At 51.6% G+C, this 22,988-nt stretch overlaps 1 protein-coding gene across 1 annotated transcript in view; it reads left to right on the top strand.

Annotated features, from left to right (window-relative positions):
* SKI (SKI proto-oncogene) overlaps window positions 1-22,416 on the top strand; it is a 188,866-nt gene extending 166,450 nt beyond the window's left edge. Inside the window, exons 4-9 of the mRNA XM_038747310.1 lie at window positions 8,498-8,632; window positions 9,209-9,324; window positions 10,722-10,990; window positions 11,538-11,839; window positions 15,966-16,196; window positions 18,488-22,416. Of these exons, the coding sequence (XP_038603238.1) occupies window positions 8,498-8,632; window positions 9,209-9,324; window positions 10,722-10,990; window positions 11,538-11,839; window positions 15,966-16,196; window positions 18,488-18,673 (1,239 nt within the window). The 3' untranslated portion in view covers window positions 18,674-22,416. The remainder of the gene's footprint in view (window positions 1-8,497; window positions 8,633-9,208; window positions 9,325-10,721; window positions 10,991-11,537; window positions 11,840-15,965; window positions 16,197-18,487) is intronic.
* The last annotated feature ends 572 nt before the right edge of the window (window positions 22,417-22,988 follow it).

Genomic DNA, 22,988 nt, shown 5'->3' with positions numbered 1-22,988 from the left:
CAGAGCGGGACAAAGAGGATGTTATCTGAACGTATGCTGCCCGCTGCCAGCCTTTCCCACACCCCGCCCCCGGCCTGGTCCAGGAAATGGAGCTACCAGGGGTTTTCTCTGGGTCATCTTTACTCTTTAGTCAGTCAGTCAGTCACGTTTTTTGAGTGCTTACTGGGTGCAGAGCACTGTACTAAGCACTGGGGAGTGAACAACGTAACAATTAACAGATATATTCCTTGCCCACAATGAGTTTACAGTCTCTTTACTCCCCCAACACCCATATCAGAAACCTCAGAAGGAGAGCCCAAGTGACATGACAGAAATTATGTTCTGGTTCAGAGTTTTCTTCCTCTTCCAAATGTCAGGGCAGGAAAGGCAGCAAGTGTTCATATGGGTTTGGTTTAGAACTCTTGAAATCACTAGGATTTACTAATTATGTTATTGGTTATGCGCTTACCATATGCCAAACATTGTATTAAGTACCAAGGTAGATACACGTTGATGAGGTTGAGTACAGTGCCTGGCCCATGTGGAGCTCACAGTCTGAAGAGGAGGGAGGATATATGTATAAACAGTATATTTATTTATATTCATATCTGTTTCCCTCTCTAGACTGTAAGCTTGTTTAATCTTATATTGTACTTTCCCAAGTGCTTAGTACATTGCTTTGCATGCAGTAAGTGTTCAGTAAATATGATTGAATGAATGACAGGCCTTTGATCCCCATTTAATAGATGAGGAAACAGAAGTACGGAAAATTAGTTGCCTTGCTCAAGGTTCCACAGCAGGCAGAAGGCCCTTGCTCTTTCCACCAGGCTACCCTGCTTTTACCTGGCTTCACCTTGCAAGGGCAAAGTTTTCTTATTTACGTCTCCCAAGATAGTTCTGACTAAATAGTTCTCTTCTGTTGTGTAATGGCAGGGTTCGCCACAAACTGGGCCCTGTACAGGGAGCGGAGAGAGTTGAGCCAAATTAAATTAGCAGTTCCTGGTAGGTACATGAAAGTGAAAGCAGGTCTAGTCTTCCCTGTAGTTTTCCATCCACAAATCAGATTTACCAAGTGCTCACTCTGCTCAGAGCACTGTCCTGAATGTTTGCGAGAGGACAATAGACGTGATCCTTGCCCTCAAGGATTTTATAATGTAGCAGGAGAGGCAGATCCTAAAATAATAAATAGAAGGAAGCAATAGAGTGTAAAGGTATGTACATAAGTGGGCAGAGGGGAAGGAAGCGTGAGGACCCAACTGCTTGGTAGAGGTGGGCTTTGCCTTTTATTTAAGCATCTCAATCTCCAAGGTTCGTTCACCAGTTGAAAGACAAGTTCATTCATTTTGTTTTGGTAAGAGATCGTGATCGTCATCATGTTGAGCAACCCCTCCCATCTTGCCCCAGCCCATTTCCTAGGAGAAGCAGGAAAAAACCCTGGATCTTTATAGGATTAGCACTTCCAGGGCAGTATGTTAAACCCAAAATTCTCCTCTGCACTTCAGCCTGAATGTCCGCATTTGGCTGTGCTGCCCGCCCTGGAGTGAAAGTGACAACGCCCTGGGGGATCGCGCACGTGCCTCAGCCCCCAAAGAGACTACATTCACTCTTGAGACAAATCTTGGAAGAAACCATTGAAGGCAGCAGATGGGTGGAGTCTCTCTCTAGTCATATCAGACTTTCTAGATTCAGATCAGCATCATTCCCTAGCATAGAGCAGGCCCTAGCTCCTCCCCGACCCCAACATCCCAACTTGAATGACTTCGTTAGCAGGGTGGGGTTCAGATCATGAGAAGGGGGCCAGAGTTCAATCAATCAATGAATGGTATTGAGTGTTTACTATGTGCAAAGCGCTGTACTAAGCACTTGGGAGAGTACAATGCAGCAGAATTAGCAGACACCTTCCCCGCCCATAATGAGTTTATGGTCTCATTCTCGAAACAAGTCTCCTGCTCCCTTGGAGTCCAGAACAGTTCCCGGAACTCGCTGAATTTTCCACTCCGTGGCTTAAGGTGTGGGAACGTCCAGAGTAGTGCCTGCTGTGAAAAACCCTCTCTGACTTTTTTTCTCATGTCCCCATGAGCTAAGTCATCCGTCTTTGGAAGCCAAACTTGCAAAAGTCTCTCTCGCTCTAAGACCCATCTTAAACTGTGAATGCCATGAGGGACAGGGACTGTATCCAATCTAAGTTATAGTTAGCTCTACGCTTAGAACAGTACATGATGCATAGTAAGTGCTTAGCAAATACTATAACGAGTATCTAATAATAATAATAATAATAATGGAAGTTGATTCTGAAAGGGTGTGAATCCCCCCGGAATGGTCAGGTGAGAAACTGTTGTTTTGGGGTGGTATTCAAACAGATGAGTGATTTCTGTGTAAAAGTAGGAGTTTTAAAAATCTGTATGTAGGTCATCGTAGATATACCCATTAGGCAGCAATGAAATCTCAATCTCAAACCTGCCCTTTTTCAACCCAGACTATAAGAACACCCTCTTGAACCTTTGCCTGTCTTCAGCGTTTCTTTAGGGAGATCCCTAATATGGGTAGGGCAATGGGCCGCTTCGTTCCAAGGATTAAAAAAAATTAATCGAACAGTGATATGTATTGTGTGCTTACTTAGTGCAGAGTACTTTACTAAGCGCTTGGGAGAGAGTACAAGCAGTTGGAGGATGAACTCTCTGTAACTCCCTGCGGTGGAATCTGCTAAGGGGAAATGAATAGATGAGGATGGGCTCCAGTGGGACTGGCCTGGACCCTGCTGCTTTGGGGAGGGCGAGGGAGAGTCATAGGGAGCGGGACCCTGGTCTCCAGACCTGGCCATGGGGGACAGCAGGGAAGGGGTTAGTGGAAATGGCCATCATCCAGCCGGAATTTGAACCAATCCCAGCCAGAGACTGGAGTTGCCCTCCCTTTCCGTGTCTGTGCCATTCTTCCTCTCGGGAGAAAAGGTTGTCCAGAAGGGCCACAGAAGATGCTGCCTACGGGTTCATCTGGGGGAAACTTGGACCACTGGGCTCAGACGTTGGGCCTCTTGGAAGCATTTCCTGGAGTGAATTGAGCTTGACTGGCCGGAAGGCTGTTTTCTCACGAACAGCACACCCCAGGCACTTTTCCGAGACCAAGCGCCTCACTCCACAGTCATCATTCTAATTAGGGATAGGGCTTTTTGGGTGGTTTTTTGTTTTGTTTTGTTTTTTTGACAGGTTGTCAAGTTTCCAGAGGGAGTGAGCATCTCACAGCTGTGATTCAGGGTCTCCAAGTCCTCATGGAAGGGTTTAATAGAGACTAGGGCCCTTGCTTTATAAAGTCAGAGTAAACCACATCCTCCGGTCACAAGGTCGAGCACAGAACGGGGGTGGACTCAGTCCTGGGCAAAGGTGTTGGACTTTAAGATGGCCAGGGAAATTCCAGGCCTCCCAACGTTTTTCTCCGGCAAACCCCCTGTCTTTGGAGAGCCGTCTCCAGGCCTGGGGCCACCATGTTTTCCACTACCCACTGCCCTGAGAGGTGACACCCGCCGCGCCCAAAGTAGCAGGTGCTGTAGCCTTAGTAGCCTCTTGGGAGGAGGCTGGGTTGTGCAGGCCGGCTTGGTGAGCCGAGGAGGGGAGGGAAGTGTTGCCCTGTTGCTCCGAAAAGGCTCCCCCAGCCACAAGGGACCACGAGCTTGGCAAATCTAGTTGCCTGTCTCCCAAAGGTTCATCAGCCTGCTTGCCGACCCACCGTGGAGTGAGAGGATCTGTCAGTGCGCTGCACGCCTGTGTGGTGGGGTTCTTGTTTTACCGGATCTGGCTATTTTTAATGTATTTTTGTCTTTAATTTGTCTGACACTTCTTTAACCTCCAAGAAGTCTAGCTTTGAGGTTTCTCAAAATCAATATCAGACCGGCGCCGGGCTTTGTGGTTTTGCTCTTGGTGAGAACTTCGCTTAATTTTCACGCCCCACTTGAGGATCTGCACTGGCAGGAAGCTCCACCCTTTTTCGTGGGGTAACCGACCCTGATCTCTGTACCTCTCCCAGCTGCAAAAGAAGCTGCTGCTGATATGCCAGAGAGTGGGGGTTGGGGGTGTCTGGGGAGGGCCCCCATCAGCTGGAGAGAGGGTGCCAGGCTGGGTCCTGGAAACGCGCAAAGGGCAAGCTTCCATCAGAGGACCGGCTAGCTGAAACCGCTCCCACCACCACCGCCACCATGGGCATGGTGACTCTTAGATTGACTTTTTTTCTTTTTCTCTCACATACCAAAGGCGTGAAAAGTTTCTGTTTCCTGTATTGTCTCTCGATCTCTTAAAAAAAAAGTAACGATTGGTTCAACCCTTTGCTGTCTTTCATTTTTCCTAAGTCCCGATAGCCTTTCAGCTCTCCTCTTTGGGTCGGGTGCTTCTCTCTGGGGCTTTGGGATTTTCGGGTGCCTTCAAGGCCAGAGGGACTGAAATGTAGAAGCCGGTCTCTGTACAAAGACAAACCTCCCTCTTCCATCCTCGGGCGGACGCGGAACCCAGCAACTGGTCCCCACTAGTCAGGCGTTGTCTTTTGGCTACGGTATAAGCTCTGGGCCGGCTGGCTCAGCGGGAGCTGGTTCCGGGGGGGTTGGTTGGGGCCGGTTTTCTGCCCCGAGTTCATTCCTGGACTGAAGGCAGCTTCATTTTCCCTTCCTTGACAATTAAGAATAGACCCATCCTGGTCTTCATTTATCCCCTAGTTGATGGCTGCCTCCAACACAAAATAGCACACGTGTGCACATGTGCATGCGCACACACACACGCACACGCCCTTAATGGTTTGCGATGAAAAGGAAGCTGCAGGGCTTTTAATGATCACAGCAAGCTCATGTATCCTCTCTTAGGTCAGGTTGAAGAGGTTATCGAGACAGATCAACGAAAATGCTGAGGGAGAGGGCATGGCAGTCTGGGCCTTAAAACCCAGGAAGTATTCAGAGATGTACTAAACTCCTGTCTCCTCTGGGAAACCTTCTGGAGCCACTAACCTCTCATCTGTTCGAATCCTGGCTCCGTCACATGTCTGCTTTGTGCCCTTGGGCAAGTCACTTAACTTCTCTGAGCCTCAGTTACCGCATCTGTAAAATGGGGATTAAGACTGTGAGCCCCACGTGGGACAACCTGATCACCTTGTATCCCCCCCAGCACTTAGAACAGTGCTTTGCACATAGTAAGCGCTTAACAAATGCCATCATTATTATTATCATCTGCCCCATCCCTCCCCTCTGCATCACCCCTATACTAGGTCAGCATCCCTTAAGCACTTTGCCATTCACCCCACCCCTACGGCATTTAGATCCAAGTCCTTTTACCCTATGCTGCCTCCCTTCTTGGCAGTTTATTTTTAATATTTGTCTCCCCATTGGGATATATGAACTCCGTGAAGGCTGGGATTGGGGTTGTGTCTTCCAATTCTGTTGTACTACTGTACTCTTTGTACAGTGCTCTACACATTGGAAATACTCAATAGATATCATTGATTGATCGGTCGGGAAGACCACAGCTTAGACTACGCCCTACGTATTTCTTGTTTTCAGCCTCATTGGGTGTAATCAAGGTTGGGTTCTGCTGTTGGATGCAGTGGGTACTTGTGTCACTGGGCTTCAAGTTCCTTCTAAAGCCATCAGGCCCCAGAATTTGATTTAACACTCTTCTTGTCTCCCGTCTACCTCCCGACTCAGGGTGGTTTCTTTCTGTGGGTTCGGTTTCAGAACATTAATGCCAGAATCATAGTTAATGAGCAGCATACAAAGGGAAGCCCAGTGAAGAGCAAAGGAGAGAAAGGGGAGACTCTTAGTTTAGAATCTACAGAAGTTGGGTTGTAAGCGGTTTTCAAAGAATTCTTTGAAAAATGGGAGGAAAGACCCTCAGGTCACAGCCTGGCGGTTCCAAAGCCTTCCGATTAATTGTCAGTTTTTGCTTCCGTTTCATAGTTTGGGATGGATCCAGATTAGAGCTCAGTGCCGTTGAGTTGATGGCCTGCATCCAGAGAGCCCCCGAAGAGAGACCCCAACCCATTCATTTGGCTTCATGGATGCAGAAACCTACCCAGTGCTTCCAGGGGCCCTTCAACCCAGTGCACACACGGTCTTAAATGTCTTGTGGCCTACTTCAAAGTACCCCTAGGGGATTTCAAATTTGTTTGTTTCGTCCCTGCTCCCCGACTCTGTGTCCCGCTTCCTGGCCCCACCAGCCAGCTAGACCCAGGCTAGAGACTTTCCGGAATGAAGCGGGAATGGGGCCCGGGTCTTCCTGTGGATGTGGAAACCGTCCACTGTTTCTTGTGCAATGCGGCCACCACGGGTCTTCCCTCGAGCTGCTTTTTACAGACCACCAGCTTCTTTAGTTGGAAATGTGGGTAGAGAGGATGCTTGTCTCCCCCGCCCCCCGCCTTTCTGGTGGCTGGGATTTCCCATTGTGAGCCGCCTTCCGAGTTCCATCAGCTGGTGACCACTGGCACTGAGAGTTACACATTGTTGCCCTTGTCTGTTCCAATTTTTGTGGCTACAGCCGTGATGTCAGCCTTCGGATTGGGAAGGAAAAAAAAAAAAAGTGGGGGAGGGGAAGGGATGAATGAAGGCAGTGCCTCTTCGCAAAAGCAAATAAAACAATTCTGTTTTCTGGATATTTAAGTCTTGACAGTTTCCTCCCCAAAGTTGTTTGTTTTTTACACTTGACCTGTAGAATAAATCCCATTACAGTGCTGTGTGCGTGTATATGTATGTGTGTGCGTGTAGTGTGTCCCAGAATGGCAGTGGCAGAGAGACTGCCCGAACAGAATGTTCCTCTCCCAAATGGGTGGGGGCGGGAGGGAGGGGACGGACGGAGGGCGGAGCGGGGAGGAGGCCGTGCCTGATGATCTCCATGCTGAGTCTTACCACCTGTTGCCATTTTCATCCTAGCCCCCTCCTCCCTCCACACTCCATATCCTCTTGAAACACCCAGCCCCCACCCCTCCCAACCCCCAGCCCGCTCCCTCGCTTGCTATCCCCCGTGGCTCAGTCTGGGATCTGCAGGCTCTTGCCAAATAGCTTACCGATGCGGTCATTGGCCGCGCACAGACGGCATCTCTGGAAAAGGAGAAGGGGGAGTCCTCTCCCCAGCGTACGGTAGTCCGGCTGCTCTGGGGGAGGGGAGAGGTCTCCTCCGTGCTCCCTGCTCCCTTGGCATCGAGATGCCCCGACCCAGTGACGGGTAAGGGCTCGGCTCTCGCGACTCTTGAGTTGGCGTTGAAAGCAGCCCGGCCGACCCGTTGGCAGTGGCGTTCGGCCCCGCCTGGGACAGGCTAATTTGGGGCTCCCGGCCCCACGCCCCCAAGTCACTCAATCCCACGTGCTCTCCTGAGAGAAGCACCTCGGCGTCCAACTTGCCTCAGAACTCTGAGCCTGAGGCACAGGCTCGGTTGGCTCTTGTCACAGCGGGTATCTGGCCACCCGGGAGGCCTGGCCCTGTTTGCGGTGCCAGCCGCCAGCTTAACTGGCATTAACTAGATACCAGTTGGATCAAGCCGGGCTTGTCCGCCAGGCTCTCGCTGTCCGTGAAAAGAGCCCGTCTCGAAAGCAATCCTGTCCATTGTATTTTCCCTCCTTTACATCGCCTGGGCTCTGACTGGCAGAATTAGCTGGGAAAGAAATAGGGATGGGGGCTCTGGTTTTTGAATGATTTTCTTTTAGTTCCCTATACGTGCTTGGGACTACATTAGGTGGAGAACTAGGAATAGGGGCTCTGGTTTTTGAATGTTTTTTTTTCTTTTAGTTCCCTCTTGGGGTTTGGAACTTCGTGAGGTGAAAGTGAGGAAGACAGGAACTGGTTTTCATCCCAGACCAGAAACCGGTCCTGGAGAAGGAGGATTCTTGCGGATCCCCCAAACCGTCTCCACCAGAGTTTAAACATTCTTCCCCCGTTCCCCCACAGAGTGATTGACCAATTCCCTTCCCCTGTCCCCGGAAGGGAAGAGTTTCATCCTTCAGAGGAGAAAAGGATCGGTCTTGTCTCCCAGCGGGCTTCTTAATGCAAGAGGGTGATTTATAGGCCAAGCTGAGCCACGTATGGAAAAGGCGAAACAGGATTTTGGCAGTCTACCCAGAATCCACTGCAGCTGGGGTGGAGTGAAGTCATCGGCATAACAACCATTACAAATAAAATAACAAAGTCTGCTCTGTTCTCATTTACAACAATCTTTCCAATTCATAAACTGCACAAAATTCACCTTTTTACACACATTACACGTTGTTTCTGCCGTTCGGCCCAGATGACTTACATTTGTTTCATTTTGGCTCTTCGGGTGCCTCTTTTGTTTTTTTAATGTCTCCCACCTTGACCCTTTCTTTCTAATCACTCAATGGGGCCAGTGTGGTATTTAATTTTGTGTCGATTCTGTGGACCACCGCGTTGTGAAGCTAGAGCAATATGGGAAACTGCCTTGGAGGAGGTCGCCTAGAGTTAAATTTTATTTTTCCTTTACTGTACCCTGGGCTGAAAGAGAGTGAATGTGCTAATGGGGCCTCTTTTCCTGTGCCTTTCAGGTCGTCTCTGATCCCCCTGTTTCTAAAAAATCCAAAACAGATGACTCCTCTCTACCGTCCTCTACTTCTTCGTCTTCTTCCGAGAAGGACAAGCAGTCCAGTTGGTTACGGACGCTGGCGAGTTCATCGAATAAGGTGACTGGACTAGAATTCATACCTGTCTTCTAAAGAGATAGGCAGTCGGCTCCCTGCTGTGACCCCAGCCGGGGAGATGGGGTGCAAGGACTTCTCATCATTGGACAGAGTGTTCCACAAAGTTCAAGGATCCTGGTCGCACCCCCCCAGCCTAAGTGTTCAGGAAGGTCACAGCCCCTAACTTCCTCCAATCGTCCCATTGTCTCCATCGGAGACAGAGCCTGGGTTGGGTGGACCAATGGCCTGACCCGTTGTGGCACCACTCATGGTCTTTCTATCACATGATGGCAGGCAACACCTAGCACAGATCGTGACTCAGTCGTATTTATTGAGTGCCTGCTGTGTGCAGAGCACTATACTAAATGCTTGGGAGAGTACATTGTAACAGAGATGATGGACACATTCCCTACCCCCAGTGATCTTAAGAGTCTAGGGTGAACATCCCACTCCAGTCCTGATCCCCTTCTCCTTCATTCTCCTCGGAGGGGGCAGGAAGGCCGTCCCCACACCCCTGCCCCAAAAACCCCATCTGGCCATTTAGGCAACTTGACTTGAATCTTTTCGTCTTCCCGACAGAGCATCGGTTGCGTGCATCCCCGTCAGCGCCTCTCTGCTTTCAGGCCATGGTCCCCTGCCGTTTCCACAAGCGAAAAAGAGCTCTCCACGCACCTTCCAGCCCTCATCCGAGACAGGTGAGGCACCACCTCCATCCTTCCCCCTGGAAATCCCCCTCCCATTGACTCGGGAGGAAGAAGAAGAAAATGGCAGGTAAGAATGTGGGTCCACTGAGGAAATGTGTGGTTTCCTAGGGATGTGGCCCACAGCAAAGGTGACACAAGTGGTTGGCCCATCTCTGAGAGCGGGGACCAGTGTGGCGATGCAAAGAAATCGAGAACCATTTGGCACCCATTGCCACCCTGGGCTATTGCTTAACTAACTTTAAAAGGGCCTGGGGTTCTTAGTCATTGTTTGGACACATCGTCCTGGTGTCCTGAGGCCTATGAAGCAGGATGGCCTAGTGTGATAGGGCATGAGCCTAGGAGTCAGAAGGTCATGGGTCATCCCAGCTCTACCACTTGTCTGCTTTGTGACCTTGGGCAGGTCACTTCACCTCTCGATGCCTCAGTTCCCTCATCTGTAAAATGAGGAGTGAGACTGAGAGCCCAGTGTGGGACAGGGACTGTGTCCAACCCGATTTGCTTGAATCCACCCTAGTGCCCTGGCACCTAGTTAATGCTTAACACATGTCAGAATGATCATTATTATTATTATAATTATTATTACGGATCTATCTATACCCGTGGCCTCCCTCTTGGAATATAACTGATGGACGTGGGGTAGGGAGGATGTCATTTTACCACAGAATAGAGGCTGGTTGGAATTGCATCTCGGTACTGCCTGAGCGTCTGATTTTCCAAAAGAACAGCTGTTTTTCCAGCACTCATCCATTCTGGATCATTAGGAAACTTCCCATAAAAATTAGGAGAAAGCAGTTATGAGAGACTAATGTTTCCAAGCAGCGGTTTAAAAAAAAAAAAACACAACTCACCCGAGAGAGGAGTTTGGAAATAAAACCTCTTGGAGATTAAGTGATCTTTCCCTCTCTGCAGGCATGGAAATCCAACTAATAACCACCACTTGGAAATAATTCTTCCAAGAAAAATCTAGACCAGTAATAAATAAAACACCTGAAATTTGTCCCCCAAAGGGGCTTCCCTGTTTCTGAAGTCGGTTCACTTTGATCAGTCAGTGGTATTTATTGAGCTCTGACCGTCTGCAGGGCACTGTACTAAGTGCTTGGGAAAGTACAATGCAACAGAGTCGGTAGACACATATCCTTCTCCAGTGACACCGACTGCCTCATTTTGGCTACCCCTGGGAGGAAGGAGTTGCTTCCTGTATCTTACAGATGAGGAAACTGAGGCCCACAAGAGGTTAAGTGAGTTGGCCACGGTTACACGGCTGGCCAGAGGCCGAGCTGGGAGTAGCACCCAGGACTCGTGATTCCCTGACCCACCCCCCGCTGCCGCCTCTATTTTGACTGTTTAAATCAGGCCATGGGACTGACCCCTGTCTCTCCCTCCCCCAGTTTTTACTCATATAAAAGCTTTGAGAGTGCTGTGGCACCCAACGTTGCCCTCGCCCCTCCTGCCCATCAGAAGATTGGAAGTCGTCCGCCTTGTTCCACCGTCCTGTCCCGGGCCAGCGAGCCCCTCAGCAGCCCCACCCAGCCCCGGAAACGCAAGCCGCCCGCAGAAAACCCAGGAATCCCCGACCCGCTGGCCCCCGCTGCCCCCGCTGAAGATGACAAGGATTCCGAGGCAGAGGTTGAAGTCGAAAGCAGAGAGGAATGTAAGTGTGAGTCGACTTTCCTCTTTTTCTAAGCCGAAAGTGATAGTTACTCTCTTCGAGGACCTGTGAGGGGCCCGGTTTCGAGTGACCCACCCTGCAGCCGGGCGGTGGCCCAGACCCCGGATCCGGGCTCCACATCCTCCCAGTGTCCTGGGCCGCCTGCTGACCAGCATACCTCGGGGGGTGGCCATGGGTGTGGGCAGCCATCCCTACAGACCATGCCATTCGGAAGAACCCATGGAGGCTCCGTGCTGGCACGGGGGGTTTGGTGGCCCCGGGGCCAGGGATTCTGTGAGCAAGACTAGGGTGACCCCCGGCCCCCGTCATCTCCTGGCCAGTCGAGGCTGGTGCACTTGGAGAGTTGTGCATTTCCACGTTGGGTCACCTATCCAATGTTTTGTTTGCTTTGACTGTCTATCTCTCTCTCCCTCTCTTCCACAAGTTCTTCATTTAAAGGGGACCCATCCCATTTTAAGTTCCGTTGCCGTGAACCTAAGGGCAGTTTTTTTTAACTTTAGTTCTTTTGTTTGTTTTTGTTTTTGTTTTATTTTAGTCACCTCCTCCCTGTCCTCGCTCTCTTCTCCATCCTTTACCTCATCCAGCTCCGCCAAGGACATGAGCTCGCCGGGAATGCCGGCCCCCGCCCCGGCCAGCACTGCCTTCGAGGCAGCCGCCCACACCGAACCCCACAGCAGCGGCTTGGAGGCCGAACTGGAGCACCTCCGGCAGGCTCTGGACAGCGGCCTGGACACCAAGGAAGCCAAAGAGAAATTTCTGCACGAAGTGGTTAAGATGAGAGTGAAACAGGAGGAGAAATTGAATGCTGCCTTGCAGGCCAAGAGAAGCCTGCATCAGGTAATAGGCTGGAGACGGTAGAGCGGGGCCTGGGTCTGCCCCGCTACCCCTGCTTCCTAGATCCCTTCCGGGCCTCTGATCCCCTGTGGCTGTCACCAAGGGCACTGCCAGTTGGCACCCTGACTCGGTGGCTTGCCATCTGGGGCTCCCAGCTCATAGGGGTAGTTAGGGAAGCTGCAGTCCTCGAGTTCAGACTTCTGGCCTGGTCCCAGGGCTTTGGGCAGTCAAGGGGGGCACCCTGACTCTTCCCGTCACTTGGCAGCTAAGCCCAGAGCAGGAGGAGGAGTAATAGTAGTAGTAAAGGCAGTAGTAGTCTAGTAGTATTTATTTATGTCAATGTCTGTCTCCCCCTCTAGACTGTAAGCTCATGTGGGCAGGGAATGTGTGTCTGTTATGTTGTACTCTCCCAAGCGCTTAGTACAGTGTTCTGTACAAGGTACCCACTCAATACGATCAACTGACTAGTATTCATTGAGCACCCATTTGGTGCTGTGCACTGTAATAGACATTTGGGAAATACCAGTCAAAAACATTTTGTACAAGAAGCACATCCTTTGGCCATAAGGACCATCTCACACTCCAGTGCAAGGAGTGCGAGAGATGGCCGATGGTTCGATCCGACTCAGGGAGCTCGGGATGAAGCGTGAAGACCCATCAGGGGAGGAGGCGATGTGTTTAAGAGAGCTTTGAACGTGGTCAGTCGGATTTGGGCAGAGCCTTAGACCGGGACCACAGCCTGGGCGAGAGGGACGGAGGCGGGAGAGCAGAGAACGAGCTACAGTTAGAAGGCTGCCTTGGGGGGAGCAAAGAGAGCAGGTTGGAAAGGAGCAGGTGAAGAGAGCAGGGAGGTCAGGTACGGTGAGTCGGTGGAGAGCCCTGGAGCCAATGACGGGGAGTTAATAACAATAATTGTAGTATTTGTAGCGCTCACTGTGTGCCAGGCACTGTACTAAGTGCCGGGGAGGATACAAGCAAATAGGATTGGACACACTCCCTGTCCCACAGTGGGCTCACAGTCTCAATCCCCATTTTACAGATGAGGGAACTGAGGGCCATAGAAGTGAAGTGACTTGCGCAAGGCCTCACAGCCGACAAGTAGCGGAGCTGGGATTAGAACTCAGGCCTGTGCTGTATCCACCAGGCCATGCATCTTCTCTTAAGTTGTCACTTGATGCCAAGGGGCACACCAAGCCAGGTGGGGTTTGGAGGAGTGCAGAGATGTGGACCGAGCCAAGATCATCAAGAAGGTGATCGAGGCGGCGGCGGCAGGAAAAGGTATGGATTGGGGAGACTGAAGACAGGGAGTCCGGAGAGCTGATCTCCAGTCCGTGGCCTGAGCCGGTATCGGTGGGGTTGCAATTTGGCTAAGGAGGGGAGAGGCCTGGATCTGGGAGTTGTCATGCCGGGGGACTGATTGAGCGCTGACTGTGTGCTGCGCACTGTACAAAGCTCTTGGGAAAGAACCTTACAACAGAGTTGGTAGACACGATCCCTGTCCACAAGGGGTTTAGAGTCTACAGGGGGAGGTAAGACATTAAAATAAAGTAGGGATAGGGGAAAGAGTACAATATAAAATATTTTCATAAAGTCATTGTGAGCATTGAAAGACGTTGAGGAGATGAGGATGACTCCCAAGCTTGTGGGCTTCGGGAGGTTGGTTGTGTTACAGATTGCGTCTGTTTATTGTTATATTCATTCATTCATTGTCATATTGAGTGCTTACTGTGTGCCGAGCACTTTACTAAGCGCTTGGAAAGTACAATTCGGCAACAGAGACAGTCCCTACCCAGCAACTGTTGCATTCTCCCAAGCACTTAGCATGGTGCTCAGCACACGGTAAGTGCTCAATAAATACAATTGAATGAATGAATGAATGAGATGGGAAAATGAGGAGGAGTGGGCTTAAGGGGACAAATGAGGAGTTGCAGTAGTAAAAATAGTATTTATTAAGCGCTTACAGTATTCAGAAGCCTGGGGGACCCCAGCCTGGAGAAATGCGTGACCAGCTGCTTCAGTAGAAGGTGGGGTAATTGAGGGTGTACTTGCCTGGCCACCCACCATCTCTCTGACAAACTGTGTGAAACATGTGCTCAGGTACTCTGTAATAGGTCCCCAGGACCACCGAGCTTATCTCAGAGGGGATCCAGAGCAGGGGTACGTTTGGGGATCTCGGGGCAGGCTGGCCCTTCGGCGCCCACAGACACCGTCTATAGCCGTGCTCCTTCTTATTGGCATTAGATCAGTTTGATGCTGAAGTTGTGTTTTTGCCAACACAAGTGTCATCTACCCTGGGGTCTGCTGCTTTGTGTCGAGCCTCTCCCTTTTTTCTTTCCCTGTCCCCTAGCAGGAGGTCATGGGAGAATTCATTCATTTGTATTTATTGAGCGCTTACCGTATGCAGAGCACTGTATGAAGCGCTTGGGAGAGTACAGTATAACAACATAACACACATTCCCTGCCCACAAGTTTACAGTCTAAAGGGACTAGCACTGAAACTGGCTTCAGAAATGAGCTGGTTTTCATCCATGGTGAGGAGACAGCGCAGCCTTTTCATCAGTCCTCTAGACTGTAAGCATGTTGTGGGCAGGGAATGTGTCTACCAACTCCGTTCGACTGTACTCTCCGAAGCGCTCAGAGCAGTGCTCTGCACACAGTAAGCGCTTGTAAATACCACTGATTGATTGATTATTCAGAGTGGAGTCAATTTGTCTCGCCAGTCTGTCCTGAGCCATAACCGTACTTCTGGACCTTGAGAAAAGTCACTAGGTTCTTTCCAGGCCAGAGAGCCCTGTTGTGTGACCATTAAGTCCTCACACGTGCATGCCCACCTGATGTACCCCAGCAAGGCATCCTAGGGTTCGTGGCCAGAGAAGGAAAGGGAAGGTTTGATTTCGGAGGGGAGAGCTACAGGCTGAGCACTTCTGCCATTTTGGCCAAGGGCGAGGGAGCCCGCTGGACTGTGGGAGAACAGGAAGGGAAAAGCGTGACTTGCATGTGGTGGGTTGAGCTAACAGGCCAGGCAGACAGGCAGGGAAACTGAAGAAAGGGAAGGGGGATCCCCAGGCCTTGGCTGCAGGGATTTCCTTCGCCAGAGCCTCTTTGGAAGGAAAGGGCTGGGGGTGGGGCAATGCCAGGGCAGTATCCGAGGAGAGGCCACTGTCCACTGCAACTGTCCAGCCTAGACTCCTAGGCTCCCTCGTTCCAGAGCCCGACCAGCTCTGAGAGGGTCAGAACCAGGATGGGGTCTCGGCCCATGAACCCTCAAGGCCCGTCTGTCCTAATCCTCTGGGCTTCCCGCCCCTCTCCTGATCAGTGCCAAAGTGGGCCCTCACGGCCTGGAGGGAAGGAAGGGGAGGAGGAAAAGCGTTGTTCCGGCCGCAGCAGGACTCTCCGGGCTTTCCGACAACCCTGGGTGGGCGGCGCAACTGCTTGTGCTGAGGGAGAGGTGTGCCTTTCTTACCACCCCTCCTCCTTCCCAATGCCTACCTCCTCCAGCACCCCCGATCGGGAAGGATGGGCTCTGCTGGAAGTTGGAAACCTCTCCCACTCCATCCCGCTTCTTTGGAGGAAGGAAAATAAATCTTCCCTTTCCTCCAGGGGTTTGTTGCTAAGCCAGCGAGAGCTCCGTAATTGAGTTAACTTTCCCCGGCCGTGAATCAGGCCCATTTGGCAGGCTCGAAGGGAGCGGGCCTCTCAGGGCAGTTGACGTGCAGTCAGCTTCCTGGAAGGGCTGGGCCGGAGCCTGGCACCACTGAGGGGCTTTGGGGCTGGGCAGCCTGCTGAGTCCCTCTTACCTGACCACCCTGGTTGGGTTCGAAACCCTCGTCACCCGCTGGGATCCCACCCAGGAACAGGTGTGGGCCGGGACCTGGTTCCTCCCATGGGGAGGAAGGGGGACTCCGAGCAAGGTGGGCCGCTGGACTCCCCCGCCCAGTTCCACCCCCAGCTCCTTCAGGGCCTGCCCACCCCAAAACAGTGGCAGCACAGTTCCCTGCTGCCCATCTCCTCAACTCCGCCATCGAGGATCACCATCACTTGGCCGCTTCGGGCCCCGGCTCTGCACCCCTGCCACTCACCCTGGGGGTCCCCTGCGGGAAGTGACAGCCCCTCTCTCTCCCTGGCCCAGGAGCTGGAGTTCCTGCGGGTGGCCAAGAAGGAGAAGCTCCGGGAGGCCACAGAGGCCAAGCGCAACTTGCGGAAAGAGATCGAGCGGCTGCGTGCGGAGAACGAGAAGAAGATGAAAGAAGCCAATGAGTCGCGGATCCGGCTAAAGCGGGAGCTCGAGCAGGCCCGGCAGATCCGGGTGTGCGACAAAGGCTGCGAAGCGGGCCGGCTACGGGCCAAATACTCAGCCCAGGTGAGGCGAGGCGGCAGGAGGACCAGAGGGTGGGCACGGTGGACCGCCTATTCATCTAGAGCGGTTTCAAGGGCTTATTATTATTAATAACAATGACTATGGTACTTGTTAAGTGCTTACTATTTGCCAAGCACTTTTCTAAGCACTGAAGTAGATACAAGGTAATCAGGTTGGACACAGTCCCTGTCCCACATGGGGCTTACACTCAATCCGGATTTAACAGATGAGGTGACTGAGGCCCAGGGTAGTGAAGTGACTTGCCCAGGGTCACACAGCAGACATGTGACAGAGCCGGGGTTAGAACCCAGGTCCTCCTGACTCTCAGGGCCGAGCTCTATCCATTAAGTCACGCTGCTTCCCACAAAGCTAGTGTGGCCCTAGCTCAGCACCACGCCCACGGCTGCTAGGTCGCTTCCCTCTCCGCCCTTCCCTTGGCTCTCCTCGGCACAGCCAGGGAAGTCCGTCCCCAGCAGCAGGGTCCACCCGTGCAGCCCACGGCTCTCTTCAAAGAGAGAGAGAGAGGCCTTCTGAAACTCCCAGGCGCTGCCGGGAAGGGAGGGGACCTGCTGGTGTCTGTGGCCCGGCCAGCCAGGGGTGTAGAAACAGGAAATGATGTGGGCTTCCTCTCGCATCACGGGATGTCTCGCCGATAAGAGGTGTCCAGACTAAACAGAGCGAGGGCGAGAGCCATGCTGGGCTCCAGGCGTTCCCGGCTGCTCGCTTCCACACCGAACGCAGACAAGGCGGGCTGGAGGGTGCCGGCTCCACAGCTTGGTTCTCTGTGGCAGGTGGGCAGGTGCCCTGGTGACCCCGGTGATTCTGGTGCAAAGCTCTCTGCCCTCAAGACTTTCAGTTCCCTCACCACATCCCTGCAGCTTCAGAAAGGATGATGATGGCAGTCAAGCCTCAGCCTAGTGCTGTTGGCTCTGCCATTCTCCTAGTATACACAGGAAGTCTTTGTTGATGTTTGAACTTGCCCCGCCTGTGTCTCTCCACCGCCATCCCCGCAGACACACACACCCTGCCCCACCCTCCAGCGGTTTGTTGCAGGTTTCTGACTAAGGATTGGCATCAAATCAGTCACCCCAAGGGTCGGGGGGACATAGAGAGGCCTGGGAGCCCGAGATGTTTCATTTTCCCAGCTGTAGCTGGGAGCCCTCTGAGTGCCCCTGACCTGGGCCACATCCTAGAGCTGTGTCTTTGTTGGCACAGGTGGTCGGCCCCCGCCAGACCTCAGTCTCCACACGGAGCATCCACTCAGAGCTCATTCGGGCCCTGGAAAGAGTAGCCTGTGGATGGACCTCTTGACTTGGTGCCAGAGCAGGATTATTATTATCATTATTATTATTATGGTATTTGCTAAGTGCTTGTTATGCTCAAGGCACTATACGAAGAGTTGGGGTGTATAGAAGCAAATCAGGTTGGACACAGTCCCTGTTCCACGTGGGACTCACAGTCTCAATCTTCATTTTCCAGATGAGGTAACTGAGGCTCAGAGAAGTGAAATGACTTGCCCAAGGTCCCACATCAGGCAAGTTGTGGAGCCGGGCTTAGAACCCAGGTCCTTCTGACTCCTGGGCCCATGCTCTATCCACTCCAGGCAAGGTGCTTAGGAAAGGCTAAGGCAAAGTCCCTGCCCTCAAGGAGCTCACAGACAACCCTCAGCGGCTGGTAGGAGCCCTTCCCAGGCCTCAGGTGCACCAGGAGCCTGATTTGAAGTAGAACACACAGGCAGTGAGCCCATGTCCGTTCAGAAATGTGGGGCCCCTCGAGGTTCCTGTCACTTGAAGGGCGAGGCCAGGACAGATTCGCACCCTCTCGGCTGCCCTGTGCCATCGGCTGCCCGGTGCCAACGGGCCCCCAGCAGCCATTGACCGTGTGCCCGGGGCGGCCAGACTCGCTTCCTGTCCCCATCCTGTTCCTGATTGGCCTGGCCGCATGACTCTCCCCTTTCTTGGGGCCAAGCCCTCTCCATTTTGCAGAAGGAAAGACGACTTCCTTTCTCCTCCCATCCCCCGAATGCCGGGCCCCAGATGGGGAGGATTGAGCAGGGCGGTCCTGCTTGGCAGCCCGTCCTTCCCCAGGATTAGGCCCTGTAGCTTCGACCACTGGCTGTATGTGACACCTGGGGCTCTCTCCCAAAGTCCACAGCTCCCATCCCAGTGGTTCCTCCCTTAGCCCCATAAGGGGCAGCCCAGACCCCATCGGCCATGGTCGGAGTTGGGGCATCGAGCCTCTGGTTGGGCTCCACAGGCCTGGGCCGTGCTAACCTCCGTCTCCTTGGCTTTCAGATCGAGGACCTCCAGGTGAAGCTGCAGCACGCAGAAGCCGACAGGGAGCAGCTCCGAGCCGATCTGCTGCGGGAGCGGGAGGCTCGGGAGCACTTGGAGAAAGTTGTCAAGGAACTTCAGGAGCAGCTGTGGTCTAAATCGGGCAGTCAGACGGACGGCCAAAGCACACACAACCTGGGAAACTGAAATCCAAAACGGCCAAGTCACATTATCTCTCCACGTCCCGAACCCTGCCCTCCCAGGTCCAGTGAGGGAGGGAATGTGCTCACCGGTGCCTTGGGGCACCGGCGGGGAAGGGGACGGGAGGCAGAGGTGCACCCCATGGAAAAGGAGACTTGGTCAAGAGCTGGAGGGCAGGTGTTCCTCTCTGAGACAGAAGCACTGAATTTCGCCTCTTTTTTGGGTTTTGTTTCTCCCCTGCCCCGCCCCTGAATCCACATAGCACAACATCTTCCTGTGCCTGCGACCCCTCCCCTCCCCACTCCCCCTCTCCCCCTCTCCCCCACTCCCTGGCCCCAAGTGTTTCGAATCTCCACCCTTTTGGAGTCCACAGCCAAATTTTCTGCTGGCCAAACTCGAGCCATGCATCTCCAGCCCAGCCAAGGGCGCAGAAGCCGGCGGCCCCCAGGACTTTGCTTTTCTGCCGTCCTTCCCGCCGGGACCCGTCGGAATTCAAACTTCTTGTTTATAAGCTATTTAAAACGACCGTAAAGACTTGGAACGAAACAAAATTAGCAAGGTTTTATTTTTTTTTATTTTTTTTTCTTCTTTTTTTTTTTTAAATATCGTGAACTTTCCCAAAACACTTGATGCACAATTTTTAAGGACTTGTTACACCCGGCTCTGGGGTTCCTGGGGAGGCCCCCTGAGAACTCCGTTCCGTTCCAAGACTCTCCTTCCACAGGGAGTCAGAAGCCATCGCAGTTAAACCCTCTCACGGACCTCTCTGGGAGAAATTTCCGTGGGCTTTTTCAGAGTGTCTCTCTCTCTCTCTCTTTCTGTCTCCCTCTCTCCTTTTCTCCCTCTCTTCCTCTTTCCCTCTCACCCTCTCTTCCCCCCCTTTCTCTCACTCTCTTGCTCTCTCGTTCCCTCTCTTTTTGTAAAAAGTGATAAATGCCCAGTTTTCCTGTGTCGCCACGGGAAAGAAGAGGGGACATTTGAGAGAGGTGAGCTGCAACAATCGTCAAGCCTTACCGACTTCCCTCTCTCAATCAGGCCATATTGAAAAGCTGATGTGCTCACAAACTCTGCCCCCAGCAGCACTTCGGCTGGAAAGCAAACAGAAGAATGAACTGTTGAGTTGGTTGAAAGATGGACAACAAGAAAACGCCATTTGAAGTCATTCGGAAATCTTTTCGTTTCACCTGCGGCTTTCTGGAGAATTCTCTTTCGTTTCATCTTTGTCTTAAAAACAGTATTTACCACTCGTTCAGAGGTGTCGAAGTACTGTGCTGGTTGAATATACCATTCTCCCTCTCATATCCCCTCCGTGTGTGCATGTGTGTGTGCTCGCACGCGCGCACACACACACACACACACATCCCTCCCCTCACCTGAGCACCCGCTGCTGTGAATCAAGGCTACATCTTTCAGTTCAACAGGAATCTCAACCTTCATTTTTGGGGTTCAGGCTGTAGCATTGAAACAAAAATGTAGGATCCCCTCTCACCTCCCACCCAGCCCCGGCTCTTCTCTAGTTTTTGTTTCCATAACCGCACCTCATTGACATCCTCTCCCCCTACCACCCACTCAGTGGTCCCACACCCCAGCTGTCTCTGGAAGAGATCGCCCCTTTTAGTGTCAATACTTGAGAGACGCTCAGACTTGGGCCCACTGGTATCCTGGTGCCTGTCTGAGCGTCTGACCTCTGAGGAGGGCTGAGGCGTGGGCCTTCCACCGGCCGCGAACCCGACAGGGCCGCGGGCATCGATTCCAGATAATCTCACAGACTTTCAACGGTTTTATGCAAAATTGTGAGCTGTCGCCCCACACCCCAAATGGCCCGCAGTTTCTCGGGAGGCCAAAGATGGGCCGCCCACCCTAAAATGAGAGTATCCATTTCCGCAGAAGCCCCAAGACTTCATCCACACCATCAACTCCATCCCAACGGCCCCGGTGGCTGTGAGCATTAACAGATGACTCTTTGGAGGTATAGAAAGCGAAAAGAAATTATTGACACAGCTGCTGGGTGAAGCCACAACTCTAAACTGTCATGCCAATTGAAATTAGGTGAAAAATTCCTTTTCCGGGGTTTTGACCTTGTTTTGTGACGGGGACTCAGTTCCTGTTTTCGATCTCCTCTTCCTTCGAAAGTGCAATGCAAAAGAAACATTGATGATGTTTATGCAGCGTTTTATGTAGGGGTTTTGTTTTTTGCTTCTTTGTATGTTTTTCTTTTGCAGTTATGACATTCATATGCATGGAGTTTAAAATCTCTGCCGTACGTATATTTGTTAATGGGCATTATTATTGTGCGTGTTAAAGGGTTTATTTTGTTAATGCGAGAAGCAGAATACCGTCTTCAACCTTACGCTTTCCAGATCTGTCTATTTCCGCCATCTCTTCAAGGGAAACTCTTAAGTTATATAGTTTGAGCCGAGCTTTTTGAGCGCGTCTGCGTATTTCCTTGAGGCTGTGCTCTATTGCCAAGTCGAGAAATCACAGCAAGAACCCTGAGCAGCTGTTTCCTGGAGTCGGCTTCCGAAGGCGGGGCCGGGCTGAGCGGGCGGCTGGTCTCTGCCTCACGGGACGGGCAGATTTAGGGGCTGGTCGAGGGGGAGGGTTGTGTGCGTGTGAAGGTGGGGGGATAGTTCCCCAGAGAGGCACCCCTCCACCTGGACAATTGGGGAAAGGGAAGGGTGGAGGTTCGGGGTCTTGGCTTGGGAGCAGCTGGTCACCGGTCAGGGTCGTGCTGGCTATCCCGGGGCTGGCTGGGCCACTCAAAGCCCGCAGGGATGGCGGGGGTGGGGGGCGGGAGGCAGCGCCAAGATCAGAGAGCGAGAGTAAGACCAAAGCAGTCCTTCCCAAACGACGCTGAACCATGTGAACAAAGCACGGGAACAAATTTTCTTCACCAGCAGCTCGTTATCATGTTGTTTCTCAGTTCATTTTTCATAAGTGTTTGTGTGAGCAAAAAAAAAAAACTACAAAAAAACCCACCACCTAGCTGTTTGTGACCTTTAGAGGACTCTCCCTGCCGCCCCCGGCCCCTTTGTCGTGGTTTTTATCGCCCGCTCGTTTTGGATCCAGGAGGATCTCGGGGACAGATGGGACTGGGGCTCTGGCCCCAGTCCTCCCCCCCAGCCCCAATTTCTCTGTGTGATTCAGCTTGGACAGGGGCCGGGGGGATCCCATGGCCTGGCATCGTGGTCAGGTGGGCACCGGGCTCCGTCTCCTTTAGGAAGTTAAAGGGAGAAGAGGGGTCTTCCCAGCTGTTGACTCTCCCTGTACTTAAACTATATTCCCTAGATAATTGTGTATCCGTTTAATTACTCAATGTTTCTATACTGAAAGAAGGCTTAACGAAGGGAAAAACCAACAGCAATAACATTCATATCTATGGAGCAGCTAACTAGTGCACATAATATTCTGCTTTTCAAACAGAACTAGCCAATGTAAAAAAAAGAAAAAAAAGATAAAATGTAAATACTTTTTTTTTTCATTTTACACCGTTGTATTATACGTGTATATGGTTGTTACTCTTTCAGAAACTTTTTCTTACCCGGTAGGTTGTCTTGTTTTCTCCGAGTTGTGTTTTTAACGAAGAAAAATCTTTGCTGTCTGTTAGGAAAAAAGAGAAAAAAAAAAGAAAAAAGTTTTTTGCAAGTTTTCAACGTGGGTTAACTTTCTCCATTTTTGCATTTTGGGTTCTTATTTTCATTGTAAAACGTTTTCTTATAAAAGGTTGAGTGCCCCCCCCCCCCCCCCCGCCCATCCGGCCCAACTCCCCTTCCTACTCCTCTCTCCGTCTAGCCCCCACAGTCCCGTCCCCCACACCTAATCCCCCAACCTCACCAGTTGACATGTTTTAGAGGGAGGTTTTGTTTGTTTTTTAATCAAAGAATTCATGTGACATTTTTTCAATTGAGGAAAAAAAATCTATCCATTTATAATAGCCGATAGCATTTCAGCACATTTTTGTTATCCTGTTTTCTCCTATGCTGCTGCTAATGACAATATTATGACTTACTCTACTCTTCTAGAACTATTTTTATGTAATTAATGTATGCTTTCTTGTTTATAAATGCCTGATTTAAAAAAAATGAGAAAAAGCTTGGCATATTTATCGATTTCGCTGTGTTCCTTGTTAGTCCTTCAACCCGTTCCCTCCCCCATTTCCACAGCTCCCCTCGCCCCCGAAACAGATAATATTGTAAAATAAAGGACTTTATGAGATTATGTATGAAAATAGCTATGCTTATATACCACAGTGACTGAATGTACAGTGTATAGACGCATTACCTAAAATAAAATTGTTTGTCCAGAACCAAGTGTCCCATCC

The sequence above is a fragment of the Tachyglossus aculeatus genome, chromosome 5 (genome assembly GCF_015852505.1).
Source record: "Tachyglossus aculeatus isolate mTacAcu1 chromosome 5, mTacAcu1.pri, whole genome shotgun sequence".
Classification (NCBI taxonomy): Eukaryota; Metazoa; Chordata; class Mammalia; order Monotremata; family Tachyglossidae; genus Tachyglossus; species Tachyglossus aculeatus.
The sequence above is the reverse complement of the archived record's forward strand: the minus strand, read 5'-3'. Positions and strand labels throughout refer to the sequence as shown.